The sequence below is a fragment of the Hirundo rustica genome, chromosome 3 (assembly GCF_015227805.2).
Source record: "Hirundo rustica isolate bHirRus1 chromosome 3, bHirRus1.pri.v3, whole genome shotgun sequence".
NCBI lineage: Eukaryota > Metazoa > Chordata > Aves > Passeriformes > Hirundinidae > Hirundo > Hirundo rustica.
Window position 1 is genome coordinate 36,833,921 of NC_053452.1, and position 27,572 is coordinate 36,861,492.

Consider the following 27,572-nt stretch of genomic DNA (forward strand, 5'->3'; position numbering starts at 1 on the left):
ATATAAATATAGTTAGACATACAACCTGCTGCTGGAAGGTACTATGCCTTTTCTCCTAGCAGTAAGATTGCACATGTGCATTTACATTTGTTTAATAATTGGTAACCAATTGTCAAAAGCATAAAGTTCAGTATGGCAAAAAAGTTTGTGAATGCAAACTATTGTTTTGTAGTTACCTTGAGTCTGGGTACTTTATATAGTCATCCCCTTCCCAGCTGCAATGATACCGCACTATGTTCTCATGTGTAAGTCTTGCAAGTCCTTCTGCTTCACGCTCTACTTTCCTATCAGGACGGGGAAAAAATTAAAAAAAAAAAAAAAAAGGCATTTCCCTATTACCATGTAATACGAAGTTAAATAAAAGATATGCTATAAAGTGGCAGGATACAGATAGTTTTACATTAATTTAAAAACAAAGCATAATATTCTCCTTCATATAAGTTCGAAGTTCAAAACTGAAGTCACAAATTTGGTGGGTTTTCTTTCATCTGCTCAGTTATTCAATGTGCAAAAGGTGTTTTAACCACACTGGGAATTAAATCCCCAGTCAATAAAAGCTGAAACAGCAGACAGCTGCAAACCTGCCAGCAGAGCAGCAGCCATTGCCTGCAGAATCAGTAGAAGGTTTTCAGTATAGTTCTCAGGATAGCAATACCAATGAAAATAACATGTATTTTCAAAGAACACAAGAATCCAAAGGGAAATGTACACATTACACAATTTAAGGGACAAATATCTCCAACAATTTAAAACATTTTCAATAGATAACCAAAAAGAAATTAATTTTTTCAATTGCTGATAAAATACTCCACTAGATAATGGTTACAGAAAATTACTAAAAAAAAAGAAAAATTAAGATCATCACTCTCCGTTGAGATTTATAGAAGACAAGTAACACAGCACGAGAGTAATGACTACACAGGGATCACATATAAAGCATTCTCCAATTAGAAGCCTCAAAATTTATTACTTGGATTTTTTTCTATTTTCTGTAATTATAGTTATTTTGCATTACTGATATGGAAAATGTTCATGTAGCTTGTCAAAAGTATCTGGACTGCTTTCAATGTTTTAACAATCATGAGGTTTTCTTCAAACACATTTTGCTATATTAGCAACCAGAGCACTACTGTGTTCAGGGAAAAGAGAACTTAACACACCTACATTTTTACAGCTCCAGCAGAAATTAACACATTACATGCAAAAATAAACAGAAGTTCAGGACCACTTTCAGCTTCACTTGGAAATAAAGAAAAACGTTTACTAGAAAGGACAGACAATAATAAAAATCACCTAAATGCTCCTAGTATCGTTGAAGAGAGAAAACAATGTATTACAATCTTGATTAAGGTTGTCCTAAAAGGCAGAAGTAAATATACCGTACATACTCTGTTAATACAACTCGTTTGATTGCATAGGTTTTCTTATCACTCTTCGATGTTGCCTTGAAAACATTTCCAAAACCACCTACACCAACAGGCTCTATTTTTTCAAAGAGATGGAGAAATCTTTACAGGAAAAAAAAAAGAAAAAAAAAAAGGAAAACTGCACTTAATTATAGTTAATTTTCAATTAAGGGTATAAAAAAAAAATCTTGACAGATATAATACATCTACTGCAGTATCATTCTACAATGATCATTTGACAAATCTACAGGTCTAAATCACAGCCTTGGAGATTAAAACAACAAAGGAAACTGACCCTTTCAGGCATGTCATGTAATTACCTTCAATGTTTGGTTGTGGGCTTTAAATACCATTGCTTGCCAGTTTTCTAGATTTAAAATTTACAGGGAAAAAAAATCCAATTGCAATTTTCTTTGAAAGTTCTTTTACAGTATTTTTCCTCCTTCTACCGTAAATAAAGAAACAAATCTAGGTTCATACATACTGTTATTGCCTTACAAATATTAATTTAAAAAAAAAATCCTTCTTACGTTTTATTGACAGTGTGTGGATTCCCATACTCTTCTCCAGTATTTGTGTTCACATCTGGCCAACTTTCATTTGAATCTGACTTTTTTTTTCCCTCTTCCATGCTTCTTACATTAGCAAAATTAGCTGCCAATTTTCTTTAACAAGGATAAAAGCAAAATTTATAATGAGCCATTTTTTCTAACATACAATGAGAAAAGAAATGTACCTCTCAATAACAGCATTTCTTTACTAGAGATAGAAAAAATAAAGTTATTTGCAATATAGCTTCCAGGAGATAGCAATCTTGAAATAAACACCTACCTTTTGGACTTAGGGATAGAACTTGGGGCATTTCCCTACACAGAAAACAGAAAAAAACACCTTACTGAGGTATCCTGAATATTTTCACTGTATCTGGTATAAAACATGACTGATAATGGATCGAGGAGTTGCCTACAAATATGATCATACCTTATGTATGCAATGTCATAAGCTCAGTGTTTTTCACATATGCGATGCATAACATTATCACTGCAAAAACATGTATAACATTATCATTGCTAAAAATGACCTTAGTTGGACCCTTTTCTTGGGAGTATTGCCATTTGTTAAACACTACATAAATTTGATCCACAATGCAGAAGGAAATGACTAATGGTTAACAGTACTGAATATTCTTAGGAAAAACTCATGTATATTCCAATGACTAGTGGCTAAAAGAACAAACTGATGTTATACTCCAACAAGAAGCATGTCGTATTCAGGGTCTAAAATGTAATTATGAGGAAGACCATTTTCATACTATACCTGACAAGGTGAAGGCTTTTCACATATTGCCATGTCTTTCATTTTTTCTACCACCCTTGCAGATGAGTCTTCAAAGCAAATGCTGTTTCTATCGAAAAATAATGGACTATTTTTAGGTGAAAGTAACACAATAATAAATAAAATTATTGTCATAAGAAAAGAAGAAGTACCAAAAAAATCCCACCGTTTTTAAAGCAAAACCTGAAAAGGCATTAACAATTATGCGTAATTAAAACTAGAAAACATCCTGCTTGAAAGCTACTAAAGTAACAGCACTTTGTAATAGTCTCCTTTATTTCTATTATTAAATGAGTTTATGATATCTAGAAGACAGAAGAATGTAAAAGTGGTAGTGCGACTACAGTCAACCTACTGGTCCTCAAATCACATATCAAACTTAATGTATGTTCAGTTTCTTTTGCTAAGCAAATTTTTCCCTTTGGTGGAAACAAAAGATCCATATAGAATGAAAAAAGGGGGAAAAAAAATAAGAAAAAGGGAGAGAAGAAAGCAGAATATGGAGCACAGGAAGGTTCTGAAACTGAATTATACTGAGCTTACAAGAGTGTCACAATAGGAAAATGCATGTTAAAATGGCATGAAATAATGATATTGAATGAGGGAGGGTAATCCATTTACGTCACAGTAAAACTGTTTGTGCAAGAACTATCTATGGCAAAATATGAATAAATCAGAAAGCTCTAAACTTATTATAAGCTATCCCATACAGACTCATATAAAATTGTACAAATAGAACAGACTTTGCTCCAAAGTTTAAGGAACAGAAGTTAAAACTACATGGCTTTATACTGCAATAAAACAATATAATTTTATCTTTTATTTAGAATTAGAGCACATTACCCTCTAAGATTAGTAAATATATTGTTATCACATTAGCAGCAAACCAAACTTACTCTGAGTCAGACTCAGCTGGCACTTGAGAAACATTGCTATATTTGCTAAATGTAAAACTGCCATTAGATCTTTCAGCTTCTATCTGGAAAAAAAAGAAAAGCCAAGAACGTTTAATAACATCACATAAACAAATCCCTAGTGCAAAATATGCCCTCCAAAGAGGGCAGAGGGAGGATTACAGGGTCCTTAGGGCAAGTTGTTAACTGCACTAAGCATTCAAGGCACTGCAGAAGAAAGGCATCTGCCCAATCTCTGCCTAGAGAAAGGAAAAACACAAGGCCCTGTCACAGTGAGCGTACTATACAGACACGTTTACAAAAGTAGAGCCTGGATTCTATTCAAAACCAGGATAAGAATAAGAGTGATGAAAAGCAAATATCTTCATTGTTTGCTGCATGTGCAACTGCCGTGTGGAAAAAGAGGTATATGTAGGCTTTGATATATGTAATCAGCAGAACTGAAAATCTGAGTCAGTACAAGTTGACATTCAATGTCTTCAGCATGAAAACACTGCAAAACTCATATAAGTAATCTGGGGTTGAATCAAAAAAACTTATCCCAACTACTTAGTAGAGGTTCTTCCCCTTCCTCCCCCTACCCATGTCATAAGAGCATAAAAGTAACATTAAAAGCAACACCAACACTTACAATGGATATAGACCATCACATCACAAAAAGTAAACAAGCTTATTTTCTTTTTATGTTGGTTTTCCATCATGGTATCATGGAAACAAAAACATAGGGTTTATGTTTCAATGAGAGCCAACAAATAAACTCCTTTTTTATAAATCGGAGTACTGTACCTTTGCTACTATTTGCCAGTTACATTTTTCTTGTTACACAGACATCACTGAGAAGTAATAAAAAGTAAAACCAAACCAAAACAACCCACCCCAAATTTAGACTAACTGGTAAACAAGTTCTGCTTGAGGTAGTAAATTTCAGACTTTAATGAAAATAAAAAATCCCTGGGTTTGCAACATAGGAAAATATTAAGAAAGGCTCCTAGAGCTATAATAAACCATTAGTTAATTACATGGTTGACTTAAAAACATTTAAAAAGCACTGAAAATTCACAGTAACAGGCAAATAATTTTAAAAGTACTTAAAAGTAAAAAAGACTTCTTCCCTCACCCATACTGCCATCCTTTGCTTTAAACTACACTCCAGTTCAGTTAGTTCATATGTTCTGTGCATTACAGAAGTGGGTTTGGATCACTGTTGGAATTCTGATAATTTTTTGCACATGTGGAAATAGCAGTTGCCAACATGAAGACAAAAGCTCTACTCTCCAGAGGATGGTGTCAGCAATTGTTTCACTAGACTCTGCCTTGGAGGCAGAAGGCCAGTCCTGTTGATTCTGACTCCTGCTTTTACCTCTCACATTCCACAATAGATTTTTAATCCAACACAAGACAGTAAAATAAGTATATTCATAGTCTGCTAGCTCAACTATATGTTTAATATGTGTGTATCCTTGAATGACAACTTCTGCAACAGAGAGGTATCAACTGTTAGATTTTCTTTTTCAACCCAGAACGGAATATAGAAACAACACAAATTCTGCTAACAGTAGCCCAACTAATATATATAAAATATGGACTGTTTCCCCCTTTAAAAGCATCCATGGAATATGCTTTTAAATACAATGAGGAAATTGGTTCAAAGAATTAAACTTCCGTGTTAAGTATAAATATAGCACACACTGTAAGAGAGTTTTCCTTATTTACCTTCTCACATGCTTCCTTTGCAGCAGCTTGTTTTGCAGCAGCTAGGGAAGGTCCAGTGCCCCTCCCATACAAATGACCACTAATTGTACAGCTAATAGAATACCTGTAAAATACGACAGGGAATCGAGTCTTATATCCCATGTGACAAGCCTTAATTTAATGATTTTTAAACACCACAATCAACTGACATCATAGAATGGAAATCTGAAATGCACATCCTCAGGACAGTGTTTCCAACATACATTTAATCTTATTAATAATGGTAGATAACTAATTTGTTGTGCCTTCAAGATAACTCACTTTCAGAGCCTGGTACAAACATGGAGATTATACTGGTAGGTATTGATAAACACCTGGAGGACAGCACAGTCATTGGCCACAGCCAGCAGAGCTCCATGAAGGAAAAGTCCTGATTTCCTTCTATGACAGGGTACCCCACCTAGCTGATCTAGGAAAGCAAGACGATGTAATCTTTTTTGGACTTTGGCGAACCTTTTGAGACCATCTCTCCGTGTCCTTCTGGACAAAATATCCAGCACACAGCTGGATAACCATGTTTACGTGATGGGTGAGCAACTGGTTCATGGGTCAGGCACAAGGGTTGCAGTGAATGGGGTGATATCAGACTGGGGACCTGCCACTAGGGGCATTCCACAGGGCTCCATTCTCTGCCCTGTGCTCTTCAACATCTTCTAAATTACTTGGACACAGGACTGGAAGGATACCAAAACTGGGAGGAGCTGTTGACTCCCTCAAGGGCAAGGAAGCCCTGCAGAGAGACCAACACACTAAAATTAAGAGATGGGCAATCACCAACCATGTGAAATTTAACAAAGGCAAGTGCTAAATTCTGTAGCTGGGATGGGATAACCCAGGTTGTGTGTATAGACTTGGGAACAGGAGGCTGGAGAACAGCACTGCAGAAAGGCACCTGTGAATCCTGGTTGATGCCAAGTTGGACATGAGTCAGCAGTGTCCTGGCAGCCAGGAGGGCCAACCCTGTCCTGTGGGCCATCAGGCACAGCATCACCAGCTGGGCAAGGGAGGGGATTGACTTGATCTGCTCTGAGCTGGGGCAGCCTCACCTCGAGTGCTGGGGGCAGTTTTGGGTGCCAAAATATAAAAATCACATTAAACTCTTGGGGAGTGTCCAAAGGAGGGCAACAAAGATGGTGAAGGGCCTTGAGGGGAAGTCATATAAAAAATGGCTGAGGTCACTTGGTCTGTTCAGCCTGGAGGAGACTGAGGGGAGACCTCACTGCAGTTACACCTTCCTCATGAGGGGAAGAGCAGAGGCAGGCAGTAAGCTCTTCTCTCTGGTGACAGTGACAGCACTCAAAGAGAAAACATGAAGATGAGTCACGATAAGTTTAGGTCAAATATCAGGAAAAGATTCTTCACCCAGAGGATGGTTGGGCACTGGAACAGGCTCCCCAGGGAAGCTGGTCATAGCACCAAACCTGACAGAGCTCAAGAAGCTTTTGGATAACATTCTCAGCAGATGGCATTACTCCTGCTAAAAATTCAGCTAACACGACCAAGAATAACTAATGACAGCATTAGTAAACACAACTAAGAATTAGAAGGAAACAGGAAGATAAATTATATCTTACGTGGGAGCATGGGCATCTCCAGTACGAGTTTGGTGACGATAATCAACAATTTGACACATCCTTTGTGAAAAAATATTTAATAGACTGACATAATCTTTGCCTAGTGCAGGTGATGAGGTTGTTTGAGTTGTTGTTAACTCTGCAGTTGCCACATTTGAGGGACTCTTTTGCTATAAAATAAACAAAACAGGTAACTTAAAAACTTAAGGTTAAAAAATACATTAAAATAAACAGTGCACAAGAACTGATATAGCTGCAAGGTTTGCCCACATTTCAAAAGACTCTTAAGAAATCCTAAGTTTCCATTAACTGAGTCCTTAGTGGCAATTGTGTTAAAGTAATTACAGTGACAAAATAAAAGCCATATACAAAAAGGTAAGGAAAGATTTCACTCGAAAGGTGCTAAGAAGCATTCAGAGTCAAAAAGCAAAATAAATGGTAAACAAAGAAGGGCAAAACACTTGGCAGAAAACTAAGGTGCAAAATTCGAACCTAGACATAATCAAGGAAGGACAGAGTATATAACCAGCTATACTGTAAAGAATATAATGAAAAGGAATAAAAGATTAATTAGAACAAGTAAAAGTAAGCAAATTCATTAGCAGAGTGGCAAAAGACACATGAAGTAACGCCTTGCAAATGTTTTGAAGACATTGAATCATTGAACAGTTGTTAAGATATAAAAGGACCACTGTCGACTCTGGAAACACCAAGGCAGCTTAAGAAAGAGAAATACATTTCCTTATCCTCCTGTAACAGCAGAGGAGGAAACACAATATTAGATATCAACCCTATAGGAAAACAGTAGGGAGAACAATTCCGTGATAAAGAGTAGAAAAAAGTTGAATAAGACAGAACAAAGACAACTTAAGTTACTAGAAACTGTTTCAAATTAAACACCATTTTATTGAAAGTCTGCTTTTAGATATCCAACATTTACTACATTACATGTGATGTACACTGCTTAGTAACCCTCCAAAACTTAATCCTACTATTTACTCACCTGTTCCTCAATCATTTCCCATGTTTCTTTTGCTGCTACTGCTTTTGCTTCTTTTTTACTTTTACCAGTGCCTCTACCATATTCTTTACCGTTTATTTTGACCACAATTGTGAACCTGCAATGAAGGAAACTTGTCTAAAACATTGATACATTTTTCCCATATATATATATATATTTCAATAACCTTATCAGATTAAACTTTATTATCTACAAATCACTATAGGATAACTGGGAAGTATTGAAGTATTAATGTATTTTCATTATATCAGACCTATGATTAGTCTAATTCTTTACTATAAATATTTCTTAAAATTTTCCTCTCTGGTCACAAATGCATGTACTTTATTAGTTCTAACAGTATTTTAACTGCTTTTTAAAATCAAAATATTTTAGTTTTTAAAAGCATAAGAATGGATGAGGTCAACATCGTTAAAAGCAAAGTTGTGAGGCCCTAATACCAGGTCACCTCTCAGTAGTGCAACACTACACAGAGGAAAGATTAGCTAAACTTGATTTCATGAAACCAGATGGGTCATTACACTCACCTTTAATACCCTGTGATGTAGACTGCTTAGTAAGAGAAAAAAACACGACTGGTGCTTGTGAGATATGAATTTCAAGGCAGTCACAAAAAAACCCCACCAAAACAACAACAAAATTACTAAAACAAACACACACAAACCCCAGTCCTGCCTTTCTGTGCTCAACTGCTGATCCCTTCCCTCTGTCCCTCCATTCCACAACCGTGCATGTCCTGCTTCACATTTGACAACTCCATGAGTCAGAATGGGAATCTGATGCAGCTCAGGACTGATGGTACTGGGTCTGGCTGGGATGGGGTTAACTTTCTTCAGAGCAGCCAGAATGGTGCTATGTTGTGGCTTTGGGACTAACACAGGATTGATGTCTTACCTACAGCTGAGTAGTGTTTGCATAGCACCAAAGTTTTTTTCTTTTTCCCACTCTGGCCTTCCAGCAAGTAGAGGAAGGAGATGTGAGAAGCTGGGAAGAGACACAATCAAGGCAGGTGGCCAGAGGGATATTCCATGCCACAGGGCATCACACTCAGCAATAAAAGTTGGGAGATGAAGAAGAGGGGATACCCAGCGCTATAGTGTTTACCTTCCCAAGTAAACATTGGGGATGATGAAACCCCATTTTCCTGGAAACTTCTGCCTGCTGATGGGAAGGAGTAAGCAACTTCCTTATTTTGCTTGGTTACACATCCAGCTATGCTTTGTCTATTAAACTGTCCTTATCTAGATCCACAAGTTTTTCTCCCTTTCACCTTTCTGATTGATTCTCTCCCTGGGGGAAGTGTGTTGGCTGGGGGTTTCACTGCCTCCTGGGGTCAACCTGCTGCTGTACCCTAATAATGAATGCTTCGATTTCAGACAAATCAGTCCTTACAGATCTGACTTGTCTGGCAGCTGCAAATCCCCTAATATTTCTGATCATGGCTTTGCACAAAAATCAACAGAGGAGAAAACAACAACTGGATTTCTGCCTTTGGCAGCAGCACACACTTGCACCAAGTTAAAGTGACCGTTAGAGCCTCAGGGCACCTCTGTGCTTCAGATTGCAGCAGAGCATGTAAATGATCACAGCCAGCAAGATGGATTCACACAGTCAAGGTACAGCACCATGAGCTCCTCTGCGGGAAAACTGGTCTCAAACAGTGAAGTGACTTTAGGAACTCACTTTTTTCACTATTCCAATCTCACTCTCCAATTTCCTTTAATGAAATGTTTGGGTGAGAAACAATAAAGACGCAGAACAGTGCTTGCTGTCATTGTTTAAGCAAGGCTTAACAAGAAATCTTAAGGGGGCAAACAGTAGGAAAAGGAACACCCATAGTGTGCCACATACTCTACACTTAGGAAACAACAAAATAAAAACAAAACATGTAAGAAGAGTTGTTCTTTGGGATGGAGTTTGTCAGCCAACCAATACCTAAGCACTGAATACTACACACATTCAGCTATGACACTAAATCCAAAATATACCATTTTATCTAAGCATCCTGCAGTGAGTCTCCACGACAAAGTTGAAGATTACCTGCAGGAGCGTTACATCGTCATAAATGCAGAATCACACTCACCATGAACCCCAAGTCAATAAGCAATTCCCAGACTTGACAGGTTTAGGCAGGACTGGTCTAATTATCTACTCTTTGTGTTCCCACACCAAGAAAGCTCAGGACTGAGCCACCCTTCAACCTTCTTACATTGTGTTCAGCACTGACCCTGTACTGAAAGCAGCCACAGCACCAGAACCATGATAGGATGGGAGGTATCACTGCATCATGCCTCTGACACCTGCAAGGTGATTTATGAGATGGGACACAGCCCAGGAGAGTTAGGGAGCCAGCTTACAGCCAGCAGTGGTCAACGCATCCAGTTAGCAGGCAGAACACCAGCAAAGAGCAGCACAAGGGGACTGAAGAAGATTCACAGCAGGTACCACTACAGCCAGACACTTTACATTGTATCCTTGGAACAGTCCAAGTTACCCAAGACTTTCCTTGATACCACAGTCACACAATGGGCTAAATTTCATTTGTGAATGTTGAAAAACAGAAAAACAATGAAAAAACACAATAAATGGGATAAGTAATTTGGAATGTATGTAAATTCTGTCAGTCCCACGCCATTCTTCACTTTTGAAGAATGAAGATATTGCTCTGTGATCACAGCTGTGGTCGTTACTGCAATAAGGATGACTTTTTTGAATTACATGAGCCACATGGGGAAAAATTTAAGGTAACTGATTAACATTTGAGATCCAGATGATATTTATTAATTTATTCTGGGATAGTAGTCAGATTTAAGAATAAATCTGCATAGACAGTGCTATCTGACAACATGCAACACATCAAAAGAAACATTAATTATTAGCATAAAACTTGTCTTCATGCAAACTAGCAAACAAATTTTAAAAAAATCACACAAGACTCTATTGCAGATCTTGAGTATCTACAACCTTTGGCAAGGGAAAAAATACACTGTATCAGTGTTAAACAAATAAAATATATTCCATCACCTGTAATTGTCTCTAAAAAGGAAAGCAAAACTTCTTAACAAAAGACTCTTTTCTCATAAGAGATGTTAAAAAATATACTACCCATTAAATACATTAGTATGCAAGCAATTAATAAACCCAGCCTTTCTGGTTGGAAATCAACAGTGTTGTGTAAACTTAAATGCTTTGTAGCATTTAAATCATAACTGAAATTCTTGTTGTAGCCCAATCCACCTTCTGAGAGGAGATGCATAACATACAATAGAGTTACTAGTAAGTAACAGGTGCAATGCTGTACTTCCTGAAAAAGAGCCATCACCCTTGAAATAAGTTTTTGCCTTAAACTGTCTCTCATGATGTCTTCCCCATGCACCCACCATTCACTTCATGATTACAACCAGCTTTCCCACTACATACGTGCTTTCAGCAAATTAACGTTTGTGACTCCAAGCTTTACAGAGTTTGTTCACTGTAGGAAGAGCCCTGCTAGTTACTGACGTGCAGAGTAAACTTACTCAGGATCATGAGGTGGACCCTTCTCATCGATGATGTCATATTCCACTGTAACTTTATGTATTTGACGGTAACGGTTGATCCTCGTCATATACTCACAATCCATTTTGACACAATCTTCAGTAGATGCTGCAAAGTAACATTCAAAGATACATCTGTTGCTCCAGAGAGACAATAAAGGCAGCCCCTAATCCTGGCAGAAAGGTCACTGCTATGATTGAAAATCAGTGCCAGTAACAAAGTTCATGGGAAACTGATTCGAATTTCTAATTCAAACGATTGGTCTGCAAAAGCTTTCGAAGGCATTGCTTGGAATAACAGTTTTAGAAAGCGGAGTGGAGAATTTAGTAACCAGAGAAGATTTCTTAGCAGATTCCTTGACAGAAAAAGATTGACTCATTCCCTGAATTCCCTGGGAGAAAAAAAATCAGTAACGTTTCTCCAGAATTAGAATCGGTTCCTTCAGAAGAGAACCCGACGGCCCTAGGACATCCCTTCGAGCAGCGATGATGCTAGGCGTAGCCACACGGACCAAAGGTGACCCCGGGCTGCCGTCACCGAGCGCGGCGGGCCAGCCGTGTTGCGGGCAGCCCACGACGCACGGAGCCCTGCGCTGCCCTTCCTCCCGCGCCCCCGCCCCGCCGGTACCTCCCGAGCCGCTGCCGACGCTCCGGGATCCGCGGACGCTCCGGCAGCCGGCCCGGCCCGGTGCGCTGCAGGCCCCGCTCAGTTTCGTTTCCCGCAGCGCCGCCCCGCCCGCGTGAAAACGAAATCGAAACCGTAAGGTTTCCGCAGGGAGCGGAGAGGCTCCGGCCCGGGGCCTCGGGGAACAGCGCTGCGCCCCGCACAAGGAGCGGAGCCTGCGCCGCCTGCGCCCTCCCCAGGGCTCCTGAGCTTACGGGGAACGAGGGCTCCGAGGCAAGCGAGCGGCTTCCCGAAGACCTGACCCCCCGGCCCTGCCACTGTCGCGCTGGCGCCTTTTTCTGGTACAGTGACCACACGCTATAGCTCCGCAACATAGCCAGCAGAGAGCAGTGCGCACCCAAACACATCCAAACCCCTCAAATCCAAGAACCCCCGGCGTTTCACACCCTCATAGTCACCCCCGGGGCGTCAGTCCCGCTCCTCCTTCTCGTCTTCTGCCTCCCCGCTCCGTGTTCATCCATCGCACTGGCGTCACCTTATCCAAAAGCTCGGCAGCCACCGGCTCCTGCTGTTACTCTCAGTCGCCCATTGACCTGGCTGCGGTCACCTGTCTTAATGTCCCATGCTATCCCAAAGGCTGGGAATTCAGGGCCGCTTGTCTCAAACTCCAACCGGGAGCCCAATCTGTGTTTTAATCTGTGGATTGCAGGCCAAGATACCTGGGTGAGAAGTATTCCTCAACACACTGAGCTTGAAATACATTATGGATGTCACTGAACATGAATGCACTTCATAATAAATCTCTTAATGGGATAAAGGGGGAAAAAAAAAAAAATCAGCCACCAAATTAATAATATATTCTGTGGAAGTGGGAAAGAAAAATCCCCAAGATTAGTTTTCAGGGGCTGGATGTGAAGGATGGAGGAGATGATTTCCACTGAGCACACAGGCCACCTACTCCTGATCACCAAGATTTGATTTCCACCCCCTGCAAGGTCTATCCCCAGCAGAAACCAGACAGCTGTGTAAAAATAACAGCCTTAGGTCTCCCTCAGTCTGAGAAAACAGCTTAAACACACAGGAAGCTCACCTGCTCTCACAGCACTAATGTATCTCTGTCGGCAGCATGATTCCAGGTCCGGTCCAGCTGGGTGGAGCATGACAAAAATTAATGGGACAGGAACGATGGAGTGCCTGAAAATAGAACTCTACTGGTGGTCTGATCACAAACACAGAGACTGCAAGATTCAAGGGGCAACACCCAAAGACCCGGGAGCATGGCTAACCTAATATATGATGTTCTCTAGGGGCAGGGGTCCAATCCCAAATGGGGGATAGGGGCATGACTTTATATGTCAAAGGTCCCGAACCAACAGAGAACCAGAACCGGAGACATGACCCATTCTGGATTTACACCATTAGCATCCTAATTTCCATATCCCACCTCCCATGGTCTTAGGTTTATGGTTTCTGCATGAGCTACCTGGGCTAAGGTACTATCCATCTCAGCTAGCACAGTTGCCACTAACACAACCAAAAAGGAACCCATTGAGACACCAGTGGGCATGCAGGGAAAAACCATCAGAGTTCCAAATGCTGAACTCCTAAACATAATCATTCTGTAGCAACAAAAAAAAAAAAAAAAGACGAACTATGATGTTAATCGAATAATTCACAAATTATTATTTACGTATGGATAACTTTTCTTTGGAAGTGTTTATGATGTTCTTACTTTTTAAAAGACATCCAGAGCAATTCCTCATTTAAAGATACCAAACTGGCATTCTTACATTATCACTTCTAGAACGTGCAGTATATCTCATGTTTCAGCTTGTCTCCTACTCAGGTTTCCAATGACTGCTCTTTTCCTGGTTCTCAGCTCCTGCGAGGGATATCCCTCTTGTGAGCCTGCAGAAAGAACAAGGAGAAGGTAACACACTTGCAGACAGATAAATTTGGCAGGAGTGAGCTTATTTGCTGATCCCAGGGTCCAAATAAATAATAGCACATAAAACAGCTGGCTGAAGTTCAACAACCTTGCAGAGAATTTTCCAAGTTTACACAAAAGCGCATTTTACAATTACAGACATACTCTAAAGTGAACAACACTTTCCATGCAGAGTCAGTTAGTGAGAAACCTGAAAAAAAATTAAAATGAGTTTAAAATTAATTATCATTCTTGGCGTAACTGTTTCAATTCTGTAACTGAAAGCGCCTAGTAAAAATATATACCTTACAAAATCTTGTAAGACATGAACACAAACATTAATTATATGTAAATGCACCTTTTTTCAAAAGTACACATAGGATCCACTGCTCACTGTCTGCAATGCAGGGCTCTCTGAAAAAAATGCCATCTTCCTAAGGAGAATGAATGCTAGAAACCAAGCTATTTTTAAACACTCTTCTGTGTAAATTCTGAAAAACAGTAATTCAGTAAAGGCACATGAAATCCACATGCCTAACACCCTTTCTGTCTAATAAAGCAAAACTAGCATATTTTATTAGAGCCAACTAGAGTAATTCTATTAAAACTTCTCTTATTGCCTTAACTACAGGATCCTTAGCCATCTGTTTCTTCTCAGAATGCCCTTCTCTCCTTAAAGGCTTGTCTTCTGTAGTTTTACTTGCCAAGCTCTTGGGCACATCCTTATCTGATGGCAAATAGCATGTGACTCAATGTCTTCCATCAGATAAGCAGATTGCTATCAAAGGTGCAGTTTTTAGAACTGAAAGTGACCTGGAGTGAACTTCCAGTTTTCTGGTAAAAGACAGTTTCCTTCAGCTTTGTGAATTTGTTAATGATTAACATCTAATCAACATTAGCAGTATTAAACACTAATCAAATTAAGAAACTTTCTTGCTGGCTGTTAAAAAGTACCTTGTGTTTCTCAAAACATTATAGCCTGTTAAACTTCACCTTGGGGAAAATCATAAATTCTGAAAGAGTCTTTGGTACACACACCTAAAAATCTTGTTCTATGAAGCCATTCAGGCCTTTATTCAAATGCTTTTGTGATTGATTTGCTCTATAAAATATTGACCTTTGGAGTTTCAAATGATCCATTATTATATGGGCTCTCCAAATACTGGAGGCACTGACTTTGGCTTTATTAGGAACACTTGCTGTTGAATGATTCAATCCCCATGCTGTGGCAGCTGTGCCCACAGGTAAACGTGAAAGGTCATGCTCCAGAAGGCAACCTGGAAGCTGGGAAAGCCAAAATAAACTGAATCTTCTGCAAGCGTCTCCTCCTCATTCCTCGTGCAGGTCCCTGCACGTGATGTCTTAAGTTTTAGCTTTTACATTTTTCAGATTCTGTGCTGCCTAGGGGTATAGTTCTGAGCCTCATATCAAGTGCTAGTAAGCTTTCTTCACAGAGTACATAGACAAATCCTTTTCCTGTTGAAGACCAGGGACAACTTTCAGGCCCAAAAGTATAAACAATGGTGGACTGAAGAGAGAAACTGAAGCTCACAACCTGAAGCTGTGATTAGACAATTAAACCCCAAAATGCAAGTGAACCAAAACTTATAAAAACGTAAGACCTTGTGACCGTCAGCCATTTTGTGACCATTTTAAGCCCACCTTGTATGTCACCCTGGCCAGGCTCTTGTCCTCCCCAAGGTGTATCATAAAGGCCCTTCAATAAATACCTACTTTATTCTCTAGCTCTGTCCAATCTTTGTTTCAGCTCATCCTTCCTAAGGCATCACACCGAATGCTTCAAACTAGACTTCAACATCTTCGGGCACCATGCTACGACCACCTGTTCGGTGCCATTCCTGAGGCTGGGATAGGCTTCCCCGATGGCGGCAGCCGCGGGCCCGGGGCTGGCACAGCCCGCCAAGCTGCCGATAACAGCCGGGAGCGGGCAGGCCTACCCGGGCGGAAGGGCTGCGGGGGGAATTCTTTCACGGAAGAGCTGTTCCCTGGCAGCATCTCAACAGGTTCTTTTCCAACCAGCTGCCAGCTGTCTCGTTGCCTCACCCAGAAAGCATTCCTACACAGAGGGAAAAAAAACCAAGCAAAGCAGAACACCAAACACACCCCAAATACCGCGGCGTGGGCCCACCCACGCCACACCTGGGGCCCCGTAGAGCCGCTCCTCCTCCCGGGCACAGCCACCGCCCCGCCACGACTCCCTCTCCCGGCGCGTTCCTCGTTCCGCGCCCCCGCCGGCACGGCAAGGGGAGCGCTGCGGTAGCCGGGGCACGGGAGCTCCCGCGGCCTTTCCATCCTGGCCCGGCCCCACTGCCAACCCGCACGAGCTGTCGGCATTCGGGCAGGGTCTCTTCATAGCCCATTCCCGAGCCCTGCGCCCTTTCAACCCCTCCTTTCTGGAGCGACACCCGGGAGCGCGCAGCGGCGCAGCTCCCGCCCGGGCCCCGCCCCGCGGGCCGTGAGGGGCGGGCCGATGGCGGCTCCGCCTCGCCGCGTCCCGCACGGGCGGCTCTGCCGGCGGTCAGGGGCGCTGCCCTCCGCCGTCCGAGCGGGGCGGCTCTGGCGGGAGGCGGCGCCATGGGGCTGCACGGCGTCAAGGCGGTGTTCTTCGATCTGGACAACACGCTGATCGACACGGCGGCGGCGGGGCGGCGCGCCATCGAGGAGGTACTACTGCCCTTGTCCCCCTTCCGCCGCGGCTCCCGGCCCGGCCCGGCCCGGCCCGGCGGTGCCGCGCGCGTCCCGCTCCGTCGCGCTCCCGCTCCCTCCCCCGGCTGGCGCGCGGCCGGGGGTCGCTCCCGGGAGCGCGCCGCGCTGCCCCGCAGCGCCCTGATGCGCGCCCCCGCGTCCCTTGCAGGTGGTAAGCGCCCTGCAGTCCAAGCACCGCTACGGGGAAGGAGAGGCCCGCGCCGTCTGCGATAAGGTCCAGGCCAAGCTCCTCAAGGAGTGCCACGATCCCGCCAAGATGTGCATCACGGACCTGCGGATTTCGCACTGGGAGGAGGCGATCCAGGAGACCATCGGGGGGGAGGCGAACCGCGACCTGGCGGCCGAGTGCTATTACCTGTGGAAGACGACGCGGCTGCGGCACCTGACGCTGGCCGAGGACACGCGGGCCATGCTCACGGAGCTGCGGAAAGGCCTCCGCCTGCTGCTCCTCACCAACGGCGACCGGCAGACGCAGAGGGAGAAGATCGAGGCGTGCGCCTGCCAGCCCTACTTCGACGCCATCGTGGTGGGGGGAGAGCAGAAAGAGGAGAAACCGGCGCCCTCCATATTTTACTACTGTTGCGATCTCCTGGGCGTGCAGCCCGCAGAGTGCGTGATGGTCGGTGACTCTCTAGATACAGATATTCAAGGAGGCCTGAATGCTGGCTTGAAAGCAACGGTCTGGTTAAACAAAGCGATGACCGCCCCAGTAGATACCTCCCCCGTACCCCATTATATTATTTCTTCTGTACTGGATCTTCCAGCGATTTTACAGCAGATGGAGCACGGTGCTAAGTTAGAAACTGACCATATAGCTAGTAGCAATGAAGCACAGTGATGATGGTTCCAGCACGCAGAGACCTGCTGAGCTGTTAGGTGACACATGCTCTTTTTAAAAATCCGACCTTAGGGGTCTGAACTCCTCTATGGTCTCTTTTAAACAGCACAGGGATAAATAAGAGCACAGTTGTCAGTGAAAACAGGACGGAAAAACAGAATTGTATTAATTTAAATGATGCAAGTGCAGTCAATTTAAAGCAACTGCCTCTGTCTGGAAATTATTTTGACAGACTGTGGCAGAAGTCTGTCTGTCTCTGACCTAAGTTGCCAGTCTTTTGTTTCTGTAGTGGAAAAGAAAATTTGAATGTTCTGAGCTGTCACATGCATTGCTGACTTGTAAGCTTAGCAGGAGCTTCAGTTCCAACCTTGTGTGCAGTGTGTAAAGAGAAGGTGAGAAAGTGTGGTACAATCTGGTAAATCTTCACAATTGATCCGCAGTTTATCACAGGAACTGGAGTGAATTTCATTATTTCTCCGACTATTAGAAATGCTCTGCCTTTGATCTTTTTTTACAAGTTTTAGATTTTTTTTTCAGACTTTGCAGTGAGTTTTCTTTTATGAAACCTCTATCTCTTGCCAAAAGCACTTCAATGTGCATCAAAAATTTGCTTTTTTATCGGGGACCATTTATCAGAGGGACTTGATGAATAAGCTTCTACTCTATATTATCTTGGTGCTTATACAAGTATACTTGTAATTCAGATTATGATTTTTGTTGAAATGGATAAAACAGGGATATTTTCAATGGTGTTACCGTACTGTCAGACTCTTCAGAAGCTAATATCATTGTTCTGTCTGATTTTATCAGTGAATTTTGATCAGACTTTTGGGAGAAACTGTTCCTCTTCTTGCTCAGGTGTATTACTACTCCAATTCAACTGCAGGATCAGTGGGTTTTTTGATTATTTTAATGGAACAGCTATATAATCCCCTCCTTACTCCAGTTTGCATATGTAATTCACGTGATTTATTCTGGAGAAAATACAAGCTAGTTGTCTGTAAGTGGCTCTCAAGACTCTCCTCCAGGAAACTGGAAACTGATGTCATATGTATTACAGTACTGTATACAACTTTATAAGGTATATGTGATATCTCCACTTCATGTATGAGGTGACTGTCTAAAACAGTAAGGTTTCTCTTGCCCAGATCATTACATTAATTTATTTTTTTCTGTGTATCATATTGTTACTACATAATGGGGACGTATTCTCGAGAACGTTAAACGGAAATGTAAACACTTGTTGGCAAGTCTGTGGTTTTCAACACTATTTTCTATATATTCACTGGGATGAATATCAGACCATATATGAAAAATCAAATTTTATATTTTGGAATAATTCCATGACAGATCTTTTGAGAACAGGGGTATTAGGCTACTGGCAGAGGAGTGTCTGACATGCGTGCAGCAAGGACAGAAACCTACTATGAAATGAGTGTGAATATAGAAGAAATTCTATATACAAGAAACACTCATGTCAAATTAAACCAGGGAACCTAAGTTAATGCATTTAAGTCTTGCATAGGATGACAGAGTCAGTTTAGAGGAGGCTGTTACTGCTCTGGGTTCAATTATTTGACAAGGACTTTAGGTTGGATCAAAATATGTTGCTCCTGCATTTAGGAGGGGAGAAAAAGAAATACTCATTAAATGTGAAACTCCTTTCCCAATTGTCCATTAGAAAAGGTAAAGCAGTCCACACTCCTTGTCTTACCTAGCCAAGACTGTTGAGATGCCAGGTCAAGGAAGAGTACAGAGACAGACCCCACCTATTCCTGTGGGGAAATGGGCATATACTGAAAACAATCCAATTACAGTAGTATAGTAATATGAACCAGTGGCACTGACTTGTCACATATTCTGGAGGAAGAGGCCTAAGTTAAGATTTTGGGTTGCATTTGAAGAGTGTGGAGACAGTCACTGGTTTAGCTGATGGGCAAAGCATTGCTAATAACATTTCTTATAATGGATGATTGAGACAAGAATAATGAAGATCATTGAGCCTGTCAGGGATACTGTGTAAAACTAGAAATGTATCCAAAAGATTGGATGGATCCCTGAAGTAATCTAACCATGCCATCTGATACAAAAGCAGCAACGTTGGTTACAACAGCATCCCAAAGGAGCTACAGGGTAACTGACTCTGCCTTGTTTGCACAGCAGCAGGATAGTAGAACTTAGGTCAGAATGAGGTTTCTGATACAGCTGATATTTAAAATAACAAATAGTAATAATTCACAAGTCTGTTCTGTGGGCTTGAAGGAGATATAGATATTTATCTCTCTCTATATATATTGCACCAGGTTACCATTTTCTATTCTAAGTTGGAGCTCATATTCTCTGGCCACTGCATCATTCTGAAGTGGCATGCTGAGCCTGCTTATTGTAGAAAAGGTCTCTTGTTTCAGAAGAGACTGTTCTTTGTTTTGCAAATGGCCAGCCATTTCTTTTCATATCTGAAAAAACACAGTAAATGCACACTCAGGTGACAGCATGGTCTGTAGAGGCCACACCGGAGTATATTTTTCCATTTCTGAGTACTGTGCCCTGCTGGATGTGGCTACTGGTGTCCAGAGAGGGAAACATTGTTATGATTCTTCTATAAAACAAGAAGAAACAGTAGAAGATTTTGTCTTGGGCCATTCTTAGAAGCACTTACCCAATAAACTGGATTAGTATTGGAGTATCTCTAAATAAATACTCAGAATGTTTTTCTTGGATGGAGCTCTTGCGGAAAGGATAATGAAAAATAATTACATCTAGTAAATTGGAAACATAAATGTAGTGATGGGATAATTTTCACATCAGAAGCAGGAACAAGTCAATTAAACAGTCTATTAACAGTTCCCATTATGTTCTGGTTTTGCTTAGTGTTATGCTCTGTTAGCTAAGTTATCTAGTTTAAACTATGTTGCCAAAACATGCAAAATAAAAAGAGGAAAAAGAAATTCCATCTATATTTTTTAAAACCTTTCCCCCCCCCCCCCCCCCCCCCCCCAGATAAATATTACCTCCTGAGGTTAATCTACAGTAACTTTGACTTTGGTGAAATGAACTGGAAGAATCGTTTCATGCCAACTGTATTCTAATTCTTGATTTAAAATAACCCATGTACTAGTCTAATAAAAGTATTTTGTTTATAAACTGTAAGTTTGAACACTCTGAATTGCTGTGGGTAAATACGTTTGAGACCTGACTGACAACAAATGGCAAGAGTTCCATTTGTTTTTTAAAACAGCACAGAATTAGGATTTGAAATTCATGACCTCTTGCTTAGATGTGGTGACAGGGTGTAGTTCCTGTAATTTCAAACAGAGCCTGGCACATAATTACGTATTTATGATGATTCATGGCCAGACTGTGTATGTTGAACAGGCAACTGCAGTTCAGTGGTAGTTGAACCTGACTTGCCAAGCTGAATGCCAGCTCACATAAGCCTGCATGTCCTGACATCATGGTATTGGCTGCTGCAACAGCATAAGAACAGAATGCAAGCAGAGAAGATCAATAAATACAGAAATCTCAAGTCCAAGGAACCCATTCTGGGTGCACAAAGAGCACATAGCATCTGAGCTATGGCTATACTGACCTCTGTGACTCAGGAGAGGGGGAGAGGGGGAAGTTGCTCACCCTTTTTTTTGGCTGCAAAAAAGCAAGCTGCTCCCTTAACGTTTTCTTTTGTGCAGTGGAACAAACAGTCCATCTTCTGGACCTGTGGAGATAGATGGAAAGGTAGAAAGGTACTTTAGGTCACTGCAGATGAGAGTAGGACATTAAACTGACTAAAGGAGGGCTCAGCTTCTATCCCAGGCACTTGGCCATGCCAGCAAGCTGTCAGTAGCATCACAGACCTGCACGGCACAGCCTTTCTGTCCTTGTGGAGAAAGCTTTGTGCATGTAAGGCATTGAGCTGGACAGTGACAGCCTCAGAAACAACGGCGTTTTCTTACACAGAGATCTTAGAAAGTTATCTGAATGTTTTATACAGGAAATAAGCACCTTTCACTAGAGTACTAAAATAATGCAAAGAGGTAAAATGTTTGGATTAAGGTTAAGGTTTTCCTACTCTCTGCAGCTTAAGGTTTTCATATTTCCTGAAAGAGACAAAAGACAACTTACTGTGCCCCAGGTAACTGCAACCAATTCAGATTGTCTTTTCCTCTGAAGTTTCTCTTACATGACAACACCAGTGTTAGGGCTTTGAACTAAATTGAAGTAGTCTGGCCCATCGCAACTGTTTCTCTTCTTCACGTATGTAGTGATTTGTTTTTCAGCTTCAACTTTAAAATGTGCCAAGTTATTGTGAGGCCTTAGAAAAACAATTTTAAATCCTACCTGAATTCCATACTAATAAAACTTGTCATCTGGAAATCGTTTGAACATGTTGAGAAGTAAAACAAAGAGAAAGACAACATAACTCTGCTGTACATAGCATATACTGTTCTTTTGTGGGCAGCTTTTGCCATCAGCCTTGCAGTGGGATTGTCTCCATTATACCCCGCTTTCTAGATCACGCTGTGCACATACAAGAGACACAACAATGCAGAGATGATGTCAGCTGTGCCTAAAGCTAAAACTGCAACTTTTTGCCAATGTTGCTAGGGACCTAGAACAGAGAATCATGTTGCTCGCTCCATATAGCTTATTTTGACCTTTTATTTAATCTCCTAGAAACAAGGTTGCATGAGAGCCTTCTGCTGAACAGCCCTCAAATGCCAGGAAAAAAATGTACTTTAAAAATATGAAAGGAAACTATGGTGTTAATATATGAAATTGCAGTTCTTAAAAGTGTAAGCCATGTCAACACTTCACCAAAGACCAGAAGATAACATAGGGTCTGATTTAACATCGGAAAAAATATTGCCATTTACATCAGTGGACCTTCACAAGTTTAAGTAAGATTTGCATGCTTATTTCTGCAAGTGACATCTGTTTTCCACATCTCCTCCCTCAGATAATTGATCTTAATAATCTGTTTTGTCAGCTGCATTTCCATATCTTCCTGAATCACAACAATATTTGGGATGAAGTTGGCAGAGGACTGCAATAAAAACCACTGGAATGCAGCCATCTTTTCTTGCAAGGTCATTTTTAGTACTAGCTTCACAGCAACTGTGTGCTGCAAGCATGTACATGTTTTAAGTGGTCTTTCCTCCAAACAAACTTCCATTTATACCACACAGACTAGGCAAATTTTTCATTAAAAAAAAAAAAAAAAATTGGGAAGAAAAAAACCAAAATAGAACAAAAGTTCCTCTAAACAAAATCTCTTAGTCATCTACAGATATCAAGATTTATAAGACAAGTTTCAAATAGCAACTCTAAGATCATTTTCTTCAAATTTTAAAATTAGTGTTGGTGATTACTTGACTGAAGAAGTGTGTGTTGGGAGGAACACAAAGCACTACACATAATTTCAGCTGTTTAGTCTGTCACTGGCTGTCATAATTTTTCTGTTGAATATATTCACAAACAACTTTGCCACACTCAGAAAATCCAATTTATTTGTATTTTGGGAATAAGATTACTCGGCAACCAGAAGTAACCGGAAATGTTAACTTCAGCTTCATTTAAACCCACATTTTATTTAAAGTATTTACTCTATGGGTGCACATTTTGTTAGGTGGTTTTTTATATTTCGCCCTGGCAATATTTCTGTTGCTACAACTATCAATATTGCAAAAGTCACAGAACCACAGACTGAATTAGGCTGGGAAGGGTCTCTGAGATCATCAAGTCTAACCTGTGAGCAAACACCACCATGTCAACCAGACCATGGCACTGAGTGCCACATCCAGCCTTTCCTTTAAACACCTCCAGAGACAGTGACTCCAGTTCATGCAATACGGGGTCAGTGAGGTACGAAGTTGCATCTGAGTTTATATGACCATGGTAATCTAAGATCTATGCTTTAGATTAAGGAGTTAAGAATTTTTTTCTACTTTTCAGTGATTTTAGGGAGTCACTTAGAATAGTTATGGCTTTTTTCTTTTTTTTTTTTTTTTTTCTTTTTTTTTCCCTCATAAATGAAGATGAAGGGCATGAAGATGAAGTGGAAAGCATTTAAATTTATTGTGTTCCCGGTCAAAATCCATCCATCCTGGCGAGTGTCAGATGAGCAAGTTTTTATTTGCTTGTGTTGTTGCTGAGTCTGTTCAGTTGTACTGCATTCAGGCAGATGTGGAAAAACCTGTTTCCTGAGGCAGTGACCTTTCAGTGTAACAGAAAGGTCCAGCTGGAAGTGAAACCATTACATGTCAAAACACAACAACAATGCAAATCTCTATTTTATTAGTTCTTCTACTACGTTAGTATTAAGAGTCTCGGTAAAGCCTTCTCTTTTATTCTTCTCATGAATTAGGCCAATGTTATCCTCAAAGTTACTGTGCTGTTTTCATCTGCTCACTAATGCATTGTGGGTCTGTCTGTGATAAAGTCAGGCTTAACAGTTTTCATTTGTGCTGCTGGTGGAGTGGTCTTTGCTGTTCATGATATCTTAATGATTTAACCCTGTTAAATTCAATTGGGGTTAGGATTTATCAGGAAGTCTGCAGTGGATGGACTGACAGCTTTTGTTTTCCAAACTGATGCCTTCCATTGTGTTTTGTTTCAGACATTTAAATGAGAAAGGTCCTGAATGTTCTAGGTACTAGGTACTCTTTTCCTTTTTTTTTTTTTTTTTTTTTTTTTTTCCCCAGGAAGAAAATGCATAGACACAAACAGCTTGTTTATTTTCCTTTCAGTAGATGTAACTGGGTAAAAATACTTTCCTGCTTCCACCCTTCTCATCTGAAAGTACTTTGAAAGTGCTTAACAACTTGATGTGTAAGCTACTTTGATATATTCATCTTTATCCTGATACTTTGTGACACATTTTAATCTGTTTGAAAAACTGCTACTGCCGCAGTCAGAGGTTCTTTTTACTACTGTGTAATCATAGTTTTACATTGTATCAGCTGTACCTCAAAATTAAAATAAGACCTTACTTTAGGGGCACTTTACTCCGAGATAAATCTACTTAGTTCACAATTTCTATTTGTTTTATTTTGAAAACTGTTCCCTTGTTTAATGGTGCTCTGTCCATACAAATGACTTTTTTTTTTTTTCTTTTTTTTCTTTCCTGCAGAGCAGCAGTGTTTGTACAGATTTGCAAGGTGAGTAGCATGCAAGAGATGTAGGCAAAACACAGAAAAAAACCCCTTTGGCATTAGGATTTGTATTTCCCACATTTTACAAGCCTTGGCAGTTTTTTGGTTGACTTAACATCATTCTCTGCAGCCTAAGTTTTGTTAGCAGTGAATGATGAGGAAACAAGATGCTTTTGAATACTGTGTAAGGATTTTCAAAGACTCTGCCAAGAAGAATTGTAGTTGGCCTGGATCCTCCGTTTGACACTGTCTCTCACAATATGCTCATAGGCAAACTCAGGAAGCGTGGACTGGATGAGTAGACAACGAGCTGGATCGAGAACTGGCTCAGTGGCAGATCCCAAACAGTTGTGATTGGTGGAACAGGGTCTAGTTGGAGGCCTGTCACTAGTGGTGTCCTCCAGAGGCTTAACTTGTTCATCAATGACCTGGATGAAGGGGCAGAGGGAGTTCAGCAGGGTCACTGATGACACAAAGCTGGGAGGAGCGGCCGATCCCCCAGAGTGCTCTGAAGCCCTGCAGAAGGATCTCAACAGGCTGGAGAGATGGGCAGGGAGGAACGTTCTGCAAAGGGAGATGCAGGGTCCTGCACCTGGGGAGGAAGAACCCCAGGCACCAGTACAGGCTAGAGAACAATCTGCTGGAAAGCAACTCAGTGGAGAAGGACCTGGGGGTCCTGGTGGACAGGAAGCCATCCATGAGCCAGCAGCTCAGGGGAGGTGATCCTGCCCCTCTGCCCAGCCCTGGTGAGGCACATCCAGAGTCTGAGTCCAGTTCTGGGCTCCTCAGGACAAGAGAAACATGGAGCTCCTGGAGTTGTGATAAACATTAACTATTTTTTGTTCACTGGAGATCAAACAACTCAAGATAACAGGAAGTTACTATGTTACTATCTAAGCTTATAGGCAAACATACCTTCACCCATTTCTGTTTTCTCTCTCTACTTGCTTAATCAGCTTTAAGTTTCAGGAATTCCAGCTTACAACTACAGCCTTCATCTCTGCGACCACCGAGGGACAGAAAGAGACCCTCCTAGCAACACGTCACACATACATCATCGGAGGAAAGAAGCAAGATAAAAGCAAGACTGAAAAACCTGCCAAGGCACGGCAGTTGGTGGAGCGAGACTCCCCTGCCGTCCAGCGCTGTATTTGCCTTTGCTTTGCCTGCTATAATGTAATAAATTCCTATTGGAACTTTTCTTTGTGTTCATAGTCTATTACAATTTGGTGCTGTGACTCGGATCCACCTGCAAGATAGGACTTTTGGTTCTGCCTGGGGGGGCGCCCCGCCGATCAGTCGGCGGCCCAGGTAGACCCGATTCCTGTCTCGGTTGGACCGACGAACCTAAATTCAAAGCATTAGGCAAAGGAAGCCGGCAGACCCTATAAACTTTGTGCACAAAGGTCCGGACGAAGACGCAAGACGCGTGAGTATCTGTGTGGAAGATTCCGTTCGGTCTGGGTCGGGTATCCTGGAGTGCTGCGAGTGTGTGTGTGAGTGAGAGGAGAACCGGCAGCTCGGATTTTCCAAGTGATTGTGGACCCTCAGTAGTGCGGTTCTCATTGTCCGAGAGGGCGTGAGCCACGAACAAGGGGAAGCGAGTGATTTCCGCACCACACTTGTGTGAGGGCACTCCAGAAGATGGGACAGGGGAAGAGCAGGCCCTCTACTCCCATAAAACAGATAGCCCACTGGGGTTCATATTAGACAATTGGAAACATTACCCTAACACAGGGGGTAAAGATAAAGCTAAAATGATCTATTATTGTGTAGTAGTATAGGGTGGAAAGGAGATTTCCTGGAATATTTTTTAGCCTATTTTTGGATCATCAGAAGATTGGGTGAGGCAAAAACTCAACTTGTGAGTAAACACTAAAATTCCTTTTAGACAAGAAGAAAGTGAATATGCTAATGTATGAGTTACAAGACCTGGGGGTGAAGTGCTCCTGTTTCCCCTCAAAGAGGGAGGACGAAAGAAAGATAGGAGTAAAGAGGAAGAAGCCTTACTACTCCCACCTCTTTACATACCCCCTCAGAACCCCCAGATTCCAGATGCACTTCCAATAGAGCCTCATGAAGCAGGGAGTAATCCCGAGCCCCCCGAGGAAGTGCAGGGACCCATAACCCGAGGTCGGGCTAGACAGCATAACCTATATCCCCTAAGAGAAATGCCTGTGGGGGGGGGCCAGGGACCTCACCCAGCGATAGGGTTTGTTTCAGTACCTTTGAGTTCTGGGGATGTTCGGGAATTTAAGAGGGAGATGGGGAGCCTCCTGGAAGATCCTTTGGGGGTGGCCGAGAGACTGGACCAATTTTTGAGACCCAGTATTTATACTTGGGGCGAGTTGCAAGCCATATTAAATATTCTCTTCACGGCCGAGGAAAGAAATATGATTAGACAAGCGAGGATGCAGATACGACATTCACAACATGCACAAGGACCTTTAGCAGACACCAAGTGGCCTTTGCAGGATCCCAATTGGAATCATCAGCAGCAGGATCACAGAATCAATATGCAAGATCTGAGGGGGATAATAGTACAGGAGATCCAGGAAGCGGTGCCTAGGGGGCAGAACATCAACAAAGCATTTAATGAGAGACAGAAAAAGGAGGAGACACCTACGGATTAGCTAGAACACTTGAAAAAAAAAAAAAAAAAAAAAAAACCTGCAAATGTACTCGGGCTTAGATCCTGAGACACCGTTAGAGCAAGCACTACTAAAAACACAATTTGTGGCTAAATCGTAAGAAGATATCAGAAAGAAG

The 27,572-nt window shown here is 41.7% G+C and overlaps 3 protein-coding genes across 12 annotated transcripts in view; 1 reads left to right on the forward strand and 2 right to left on the reverse strand.

Moving 5' to 3' along the window:
- The window catches only part of EIF2AK2 (eukaryotic translation initiation factor 2 alpha kinase 2), a 23,482-nt gene extending 7,061 nt beyond the window's left edge, over positions 1 to 16,421 (reverse strand). The window contains exons 1-14 of one of the 9 annotated variants that reach the window (XM_058419700.1): positions 15,825 to 16,421; positions 13,954 to 14,071; positions 13,254 to 13,357; positions 12,622 to 12,859; positions 11,521 to 11,647; positions 7,985 to 8,099; positions 6,982 to 7,151; positions 5,369 to 5,471; positions 3,638 to 3,720; positions 2,724 to 2,811; positions 2,238 to 2,272; positions 1,937 to 2,071; positions 1,389 to 1,508; positions 177 to 284 (exon numbers count right to left, since the gene is read on the reverse strand). In XM_058419700.1, the coding sequence (XP_058275683.1) occupies positions 177 to 284; positions 1,389 to 1,508; positions 1,937 to 2,071; positions 2,238 to 2,272; positions 2,724 to 2,811; positions 3,638 to 3,720; positions 5,369 to 5,471; positions 6,982 to 7,151; positions 7,985 to 8,099; positions 11,521 to 11,624 (1,061 nt within the window). In that variant the 5' untranslated portion in view covers positions 11,625 to 11,647; positions 12,622 to 12,859; positions 13,254 to 13,357; positions 13,954 to 14,071; positions 15,825 to 16,421. Of the gene's footprint in view, positions 1 to 176; positions 285 to 1,388; positions 1,509 to 1,936; positions 2,072 to 2,237; positions 2,273 to 2,723; positions 2,812 to 3,637; positions 3,721 to 5,368; positions 5,472 to 6,981; positions 7,152 to 7,984; positions 8,100 to 11,520; positions 11,648 to 12,166; positions 12,218 to 12,417; positions 12,486 to 12,609; positions 12,860 to 13,253; positions 13,358 to 13,895; positions 14,072 to 15,824 lie in introns of those variants that run through there. The other 8 variants (XM_040058047.2, XM_040058051.2, XM_040058049.2 and 5 more) reach the window with 8 other exon arrangements.
- A 235-nt stretch (positions 16,422 to 16,656) lies between these two features.
- NANP (N-acetylneuraminic acid phosphatase) lies at positions 16,657 to 20,898 on the forward strand. Its single transcript, XM_040058066.2, has 2 exons — positions 16,657 to 16,775; positions 16,966 to 20,898. The coding sequence occupies exons 1-2, from the start codon at positions 16,686 to 16,688 to the stop codon at positions 17,653 to 17,655; spliced, it is 780 nt and encodes a 259-aa protein (XP_039914000.1). The 5' UTR covers positions 16,657 to 16,685; the 3' UTR covers positions 17,656 to 20,898.
- The window catches only part of RMDN2 (regulator of microtubule dynamics 2), a 152,702-nt gene continuing 142,520 nt past the window's right edge, over positions 17,391 to 27,572 (reverse strand). Inside the window, exons 11-12 of one of the 2 annotated variants that reach the window (XM_058419701.1) lie at positions 21,286 to 21,367; positions 17,391 to 17,483 (exon numbers count right to left, since the gene is read on the reverse strand). In XM_058419701.1, coding sequence (XP_058275684.1) covers positions 17,449 to 17,483; positions 21,286 to 21,367 — 117 coding nt within the window. In that variant the 3' untranslated portion in view covers positions 17,391 to 17,448. The remainder of the gene's footprint in view (positions 17,484 to 21,285; positions 21,368 to 27,572) is intronic. The other variant, XR_009207621.1, reaches the window with a different exon arrangement.